Source organism: Geospiza fortis, unplaced genomic scaffold (genome assembly GCF_000277835.1).
Source record: "Geospiza fortis unplaced genomic scaffold, GeoFor_1.0 scaffold83, whole genome shotgun sequence".
NCBI classification, from domain to species: domain Eukaryota; kingdom Metazoa; phylum Chordata; class Aves; order Passeriformes; family Thraupidae; genus Geospiza; species Geospiza fortis.
In genome coordinates this window covers 903,146-911,684 of record NW_005054513.1, presented here as the reverse complement: position 1 = coordinate 911,684, position 8,539 = coordinate 903,146, and the positions used below count along the sequence as shown (strand labels likewise).

The 8,539-nt window shown below is 38.8% G+C and overlaps 1 protein-coding gene across 1 annotated transcript in view; it reads left to right on the top strand.

Annotated features, from left to right (window-relative positions):
- The window catches only part of CXADR (CXADR Ig-like cell adhesion molecule), a 16,712-nt gene extending 10,427 nt beyond the window's left edge, over window positions 1–6,285 (top strand). The window contains exon 7 of the mRNA XM_031063561.1: window positions 5,696–6,285. Within this exon, the coding sequence (XP_030919421.1) occupies window positions 5,696–5,737 (42 nt within the window). The 3' untranslated portion in view covers window positions 5,738–6,285. The remainder of the gene's footprint in view (window positions 1–5,695) is intronic.
- Window positions 6,286–8,539: the final 2,254 nt, after the last annotated feature.

The following is an 8,539-nucleotide window of genomic DNA, read 5'->3' as shown; positions in this document are numbered from 1 at the left end:
ACTCTGGTTTGTAGCACCATCGGGCTTAGGGGGTCTTAAGACAAAACATTTTTGCATTCAGAGTTGCTTATGTAGCCAGCATACCTTCACTGCTTAAATTGCAGAGCCTTGTCCTCTGCCTAGCATCCATAATTTCTGTAGGTGATGACTCTGGTTATATTATTACTAACAGTGCTGTGTAAAGAAGCAGAAGAAAAATTCTCCTGAACACTCCAAACAGGGCAAATGGTGACAGCTCAGCTTTTTGGTGCTCTGGGCACAAACTAATCTCCAGGGGTGTGGTGGTCACTTGGGTTAGAGTTTGCTATGAAGGAGTACTGAATCAGATGGTAAAAAGCTATAAAAGTAATTTAGTGCCATTATTAAACAGCTTCCAATTATGTCAGGTTCTGTGTGAGTAGGAAAGCAACTTGAGCTTTTGTTTCTTGTGGCCAGTTACTGCTGTACAAGTGAAACAACACCTCTCTGTAACTTGTGACTTGTCCTGGTCCGTGATTTGTAATTGAAACTATTATCCCATCCAGGGATCTGAATCTCCCTATTTTGTGTCAGTAGGTAATATATATTTTACCTGTGAGACAGTAGTTGGGATTAGTCAGATTTCAAGGAAGTTAAATTGTGCAGCAGAGCATTTGTTCCCAATGTTTAAGGGCTCTGATGGCAGTCCCAGCCACTCACAGATGACTCCTCAGGCAGCTGAGTGGGTGGTGTTTCGAAGAAACTATTTGCTGGAGTCAAAACACTTATGCTATGCCTTACTTAGCTGTAGGAGATCAAGATAAAATTAATTTAGGATTTCTGTTTCAATAGATACAATAGCTCAGGTGGGAGGGAAGCTGATACCTTAGACTAGGAATAAAGGCAATGGTGGGAATACATAACACTACTGAATTGTTTTGCCTGCTAAAGGAGATGCCAATTCTGGGGCACAGCTGGTGGTTTGTGAAACATGTCAAAAAGCTTATGTTGTGGCTGCTAGCACTGCACTTCTTCTCCAGATAAATAAAATGCCCTTCCATGTCACTTCCAATCCTATAAGTGTCAAGAGCAGAAACCATTCCTCTCATCTGTAAAATACAAAATAAAGCTTGCAATTAGTTTATTTTCACATATTCTTCCCTCTTTCTTGTTGGTACATGAGGAAAATTCAGACTTACTAAAAGGACACAGCTGGAAATGAACTGTTTGGTCTTGCCCTGGTTTCATCCTTGTACTCTGTAATTCAAAATGAAGTTGCTTAGGCATTGCAATATCTTCTGCTTCGGACTTGTTGTGGTTTGGATGACCTCTTTAGGTAACCTATTTAAATTTAATGATCTTTTATTCCTGTTTAAAATGGGAAAACTCACTGTGTTTGAAACACAGAACTTCAAAAAACAAAAAATGCTGTGGATTCCCATACTGTCTCCAGCCCATTTGGAAAAAAAAATATGGCTAAATATAAGTGCTTTGTATGTAAACAGAGTAATAAATGTTGTATTTGGGAATCATGAGGGTCCCTCACTGCTGATGTTTTGGCAGCTTCTGTCCCCATCTCTCTGTGCCTAAATGTGACCGACTGGTGCTCTGTAGTGACTTTCCAAGAGTATTGTCCAACAGAAAGCTGAGGAACCTTCTAAGGTGCCAGATGGTTATTTTCTTATTGTTTACTCAGGAAAATAATTGAGAAATCTGCATCAGTTAAACATTTTTTTTAAGAAGTTGTAACAAAAAGCTCTAGAAATGTACAGTTGAGTTATGAATGTAGTTTTTGATAGGTTTTAGCAGTTTTGATGAGAAACACTGTATTTATATCATCTGTACACACACTGTTGCTAGGATTGAAGTACATACTTCTACATCCCTTTTATTCACCAAAAAATAGGTGCAACTATTGTCCAATAGTATGAAGCAGACCTTAGAGCTACTCATCAAAATGTCAATATTTTTCAGACTGAAGTTAAGGTCACCAGTGATGGTTCTTCATTTGCAGCTCATTTAGGAAAAAAAAAATCCTCAGATCGATCATCAGTGTGTCTGTTGGTTTTCATTTAGCAGCAGCACAATGAAAATAGTGATTCTTGTGCAGATAACCTACAGCTGTGATCTTGCTAGATTTGCATACTTGAAAGGCATCAAAGTTCTAGACAGCAATTTTATGTTTTTAAAATCAGGGTTGTGTTGCTACTTGAAGTAGTTTAGGTTTATTATTTTAAGTATGATCTTTGCACCTCTGAACTGGGTGGGCAGGCAGGAATCTCAACCAACCCACTAAAATCCTTTATTCCTAGATGAAAGGGCTGGAAGGAGGGTTACAGCCTTTATGCTCAACAGTCCCTTTTGTTGCCTATTAGAAATTAACATAATTTCCCTGCCCCTGGTGTTACCTGAGCAAGCTGGGATTTCAACTGACGGTGACAATTGGGTTGTTACATTCTTCATGTGAGTTTAATTCTGTCAACATCTCGTGTCTGTGCCAGCCGTATGAGCTGGTGCATTTGCTGCTGGCTTTATGGTTTGTACATGGGGGGGAAATTGCTGAACATGCAAGGAGGCTGAGGACATCCTTAATGCCTGATGTGGCTGACAGAAGCTCACTCACTAGCAATAAAAACAATAAAAGAATCCAAAGGCAGAGGACTCTGATTAACAAGCTGGAGAATCAGGGTTGATGTCTTGGCTCTGTCATGACTTAGCTGAGAGGTGGTTTTTTAATTTATTTTTTTATTTCCTATTGGCATTGACATATCCTCTTAGTTCATCCTCTCTAATAGCTGTTAGAATGGAGCGTTCTGTTGACTCCTTGTGACTTTTGGAACTAGGGTTTCCCATCACACTGTCATTTGTTTTTAAAGCTATCCTTGGCAAGTCTTTTTGCTATCCTTTTCAGTCTTCACCAGATGTCCATCTAGTCTTTCTTTCCATTTCTTTCATAATCTTAGGAAATTTTGAAATAGATATATTTAAAGATCGTTATCTTGATGAGACCATCTGCGGTTGTCTCTGTCCCCTGCTGCTTCCTGTTTTTTAATTCTGTCCTGACAGCAGTCACCCTTCCAGTACTTCTGCTGCTCCTTGAGTATTTCAGGTTGTAGAAAAAATAATAGTTGAGCAGATCCCATTATGGGGCTTCCTGAGGGTGAAAGATCCCCCAAAGACACTGCCAATGCGAGGGAAAGTGTCCTCATCACTCCATTTGATACTCTTTTCCCTGCTGCTCACTGCAGGTGTCTTGGAAGGTATTCTCAGAGTGAGATAATGGAAATACAGATGTGTTTGTTGTTTTGGGTACTTCCTTCACCATTACTGACATTGGAGGTGCCTAACCCTGTGTATGACAGGCTGAGATACAGCCAGAGAGGTGGAAAGCCCCTTAGCATCACTGCCCTGGTGTTTGGTGTTTCATACACTTTGCCTACAGCCTGACCTTCCTCTTTCTATCACATGCTGCCTTTTTATTCCTGTCTGTGGTATGGATTTCACTATTGGAGTAGGACAGAGTTTTAGTCAGGTTTTTATTTTTTTTTCTGAGTGTGGTATGTTGCTTTTGATCACGCTTTTGTGGAGGGTCGTGCTTTTTACTGTCATTTTCTATCATATTTTCTGTTCCCAGCCAGTTTTCCTTGTCTCTGCTTTAGGCATTAGGCACTTTAAACTACATTTATACAGTGGATTTCAAACTGGCCCCTGGTTTTCCAGCTTAAACTTAATGGTGTTATGATTGCAAGTACCTGGGCAGACAGTAGTTTCTTATTAACTGATAGTTTTCCTTGCATGATCCAAAGGACTTAGCACATCTTGTTTATAAGCTACAACACTGGGGGGGTCAATGTTTTCAATTTTTTTTATTATTATTATTTATTTATTCTTTATCACAGCTGCACAAACAGCCTCTAGCTGCATGCTAAGGTTCACTTGCCAGACTGCATTTTTCTTTATTTTAATAATTTTTTTTTATTGCTAGAGATTTGCTTGTATGAGAAGGAAAGGAAAAGAAAATCAAGACTGAAAGTATCAGGGCAGTGCAGCAAGGGAGAACAGATTGTGTTTGCCTTTCTAGCTCATTTTAAGCATCAGATTTAGAAAACATTAGCTTTTCCAAACAACAGGGGTATCAAGAACTATTCCCCTGTCCCAGCTTGTCTCTGTGTGCCACGTAGCAGAATTTTGTCCATAAGCAGGGTATGCTAATTTTCTCTTGACTTGTTCATGAAATGGAGCAAAGAGGAGTTTGATGGAGAGACATCATTACTTGAACCCCTGCTTGCACACCTGCCCCATCCCTGAGAAAAGCTGGATTTATATACATGTTTTGGAGTGTAAGAGCACTGTTTCTTCAGGCTCTTCCAGTAGAATGTGATAGGATGAACTATGTGTGGAGCAGCTAAACTTTATTTAGAACGCATATGTTTGCTAATTATTAACTTGAGAACTATAAATGAAAGAGGTAGGAAATAGAAGCATTATGCAATCCATGGTGCAAAGACAGGGATACAGAAAGGACGTTTCTGGCCTCACTGTTGAGTCCCAATTAATGAGTCTCTTAATATTCCCTACAACAATAATTATGTGAACAACAGCCAGAATGAAGTTCAGAGAACAGCAGGTTCTTATGCCAGGTGACAGCTTGAAATAGAAAGAAGCCAAAGGTTGTGATTTCCAGCCAAGCAGAACTTGGTGCTGCTTTGAGTTACTCTTCCAAGCAATGTTTTGGGAAGGCATTCAGTTCCTTTTACTGTCACATGCAACTGGAAGATTCCATTTGACGTGTAATTCTAATTGTAGTGTGACAGTGTGCAAGGAAGAAAGTGAGCTGTTGCAGAAATAACCTGAGTCGGTTGTTTTAATTACTGCTCTTATGGAGAAATCATTGTGTCATTGAGGCATGTCCTAAAAATCTGTGAGGATGGGTGTAATTATACAAAGGTCTGTAATAAGCTGAAATTCGGTCAGAAAATGAGATGTTTCCAGTAAACACAATACATCCATATGCATTTGTGGATTATTAGTTAGGAAGAGTTGTTTTCTGGTGTATTATCATGTTTGCAAAATTAATATTGGTGGCTGTCAGCAGCATTTAGGTAAAGGCAGCACATAGAAAGTGCATTTTGTAGCATGGAGATGTGCCAAAAATGATGAGTTACCATTTTTCTTACAATACCACAGTCTTAGAATATGAACTCAAAGAATATAGAGCTGATAGAGAACTGTAACTGCAACAAAGAATTATTTATTATCTTTGTACAAAAAAGTCAGTTACAGCAGTCAAGGAACTAGAACTGATTTCTAAAGAAATGGTGAAATGAGCACGTGTGCAGGTAGGGATGAGGCACTTTGAGAAAACTGAGTGTTCATGGCAGTAAACAACAGAACTGTGTGGTTCTTTGACAATGCAAGTTACTGGTATGAAACTTATGCAAGAGGCATTTAGTGGATTTTGACAGGTACTTTAAAAGTGCAATGCAGTAGATATGCACTGGGGAATCCATGAGATACTGAAAATTTCCAAGTTAAACGTACAGTTATTTGTAGTCCACTGATAAATGCAGTTTTCATTTGCTGCACCACTTCACCTTTTTGCTATCAGACACTGGTACAAACCTGAATCTGAATGACCATGAATTGGGTGATGATCTGAATAGTGCATTTAATTACTGTATGTTACAGTACCTAGCCTCTTGCTGCTATAGATTAATGATATTCTTTCTTTTTGTAGTATGACATCGCACACAAGATTGGTGACATAACAGTGGTATAAACATGAAGAAACAGGCATCAGTTTTTGCATGACTTTCCAGTATGGTGAAACTGAAGTACATTATGAAATGAAGTGCTGTTTTTTTTTTACTTGATCTCACTTTAGATTCAAGATTTTTAAGTAGGCTGTATTCACTTTTGTAAGTACCAAATTTTTTTCTTTTTCATATTTTTAATGCAAAGTTTACAAAGCCACTCCTGACGTTTTTCTTCCTACTTTTATGTTTTGAAAAGCGTGCACCATCCCTCCTCTCTGCTTCCTCCAACCCATTCCTGGAGATGCAAAAAATTGTGAATTTAACAAAATCAACTCAGGTAGCAGAAATAGAGCCTTAACCAGCGGGGTGTTAAAGAGATTGTAATCTGAAATAGAGTAGTTTTGGGTTTTCCTAGCTTTCTGGTCTGCTGATTTCATAAGGAAGTGTGTCATCTATTGAATGCTGTAGTGATACCCATGAGGGCTGACAAACTGTGTGCAAAATGCGCTGTGTTTTGAGATTGTATATATTTTATAACACTTAATAAAACATACTTGAATGTTACAGTTAACACATGCTTCAGCATAATTTGTTAATGCAGGTGGTGTGGTAATTCCTGTCTGTGCACTTCCTTATTCCTCCTGCTCCCCAATTTACCATGCAGGAGTCCAGAGGGAAGAAGAGTTTGCTCTTTAAACCAGCCTGGTTACGGGGTCCCTATTGCCTCCTGCACTGGGGAGACTTTGGGTACTGATTTCATAATGAAAATATTCATTAGCCATGTAAGGATGAGACCACTGTAATCTGAACTAATGGACTGGAATTTACTGAGTCAATCTTTGGAGCCTGGTATCCCGCTGGTACCTGGGCATTTTTGGTAGCTCATTACCTGTCCCAGTCCACATAAATCAGAGCACACTGAAGGACACACAGAATTTAGGCAGTAGCAGTGAGCATATGCAGACTCAAACCTGCCTTTAACTACTTCTGTCTGTGCTCTTGAGAAAACTGGTGCTGGTTTCTAACTATTGTAAATACGTAGTTATTAATTTAAACATTAATCTAGGGGCATGTGTTACGCTGTGGTCTGAAGGCAACCGCATCGTCCATTGTGAAACTGGTGGTTATAATGTTGAAAAGTTATTAAATTATTTTTGCTTCTGTTTTTGAGAGGAGTACAGCTAATTCTAGAATAAACTGAAATGCTGTCAAGCAAAAGTTCCACTTAATGAGTTTTGTCACTGCACATGAACAGTCAGGTAAAATTGTCAAAGAAACAGGAATAACTTCTTGAGAAAAATGGAAGTGCCTAGGGTTTCTAAATATCATAGGCTCAAGTAGCCAATTAAAAAAAATTGTTCCAAATCTAAATTCAACGTTGTAATTACAGAAAAGATACTTTGCCTTTAAGAAGCACTTGTTTTTGTGCCAAAATATTTCATTCCTCATTCTCTCCTTTGACTCCACGCTGCCTAAACTTGTCTCTGAGTGAATCTGGCAAGTAATTAATCAGGGTAAAATTCCACTGGGATCACTATGAAAGTTTCCTTGTCAAGGAGCAGCAACTGTAAGGTAATAATTTGTAGACAGCATTTACCTTTTATGATGTTGTGCTCTATATAAGATGAGAAAGTTTCTTTTCCTGCTCTCAGTGGTCACCATCATCTAAGTGCTTAATTGCTGGTGTTTAAGAAAGTAGGAGAAAGGTAGGAGTAACTGTGCAAGCTTATTTAAGTTTTGCTTAAAAAGTGAATTTTGTAGAACTTTTTTCTGCAGAAAAAATTGCAAAACTTGCTGCACTAAAATATGTTCTTAAATGAATAAGTGAAATAAACGTTGTTCTTAAATTCCTAGACAAATTAATAGGTATATATTGTAAGTTTAAAAAATTAGAATATATATATATTATTGCTGTCATTGAAGGTAAATATGTGTCAATTTTGCAAAGAAATTTGCTTTTTTTTTTCCCCAAGAAATTAGTAACTGTAAAATTTTCTTGTCATCTCTCTGAGGAGTTGCTTGGCTAATCCCCATCTTCTTACCAGACACTGAGTTTTTTGTAAGGTGCTTTGTGTTGGGTAGATAGTGCAGAAGTCCATCCTGCCCGAGGTCATCAAGTATGGGCTTTATGTTGCTGTTAACTTTGTGTTGCTGTGTTGTTATGTGTAAGCAGGACATGAGTTTGAAAGCTTGTCTGCTGCCACACAGAAACTCTGAAGATTTATTCTCATTCTCAGTCTGTTCTCTGCCACCTTCCTCAGGTTGAAAGATATAATGGTTAAGCCTGGGGGTTGTGCCTCTATAGATTATTGTGGCTGTTTAGGAGTGGCTGGAAATATCAGGGGAAGGTTTTGCCTGGTATAGGTTATTTTTTCAACTATTTATCTTTTGTAATACATAGAACAGCTTGGTCAGCAGGTGGAAAACTCCCTGACTCTCGTGCCAACAGCATTAAATGAGGATAAATAGTGCATTTCACGTACTTTCCTTCTTGCCAGGGCTTGCTTGTTACAGGAGAGTTTAAGCATGTGTTTGTTTGGTAGCTGTGCTCCCGTTCACACTCACAGGAATCTCATGTGATGTTTTGCATGCTGGCCTGGACCTGGAGAGTCACAAAGCCTGACTGTCACCAATAGCAGCTGTATCTTTGCTGCAAGGAGATTAACTTGGAGTACTTCCCCTCCATCCTTGCATGCAACATTGTTCTGCCAAACAGGAGCTGTGAGATCGAGCTGCTCCTTCTCTCTGTTTAGTTCAGACCACTTCTGAAACAGCTCTGTTTCTCCCAAAGCCATTATAATTACAGGTCTCTGAGGAGCAGTGCT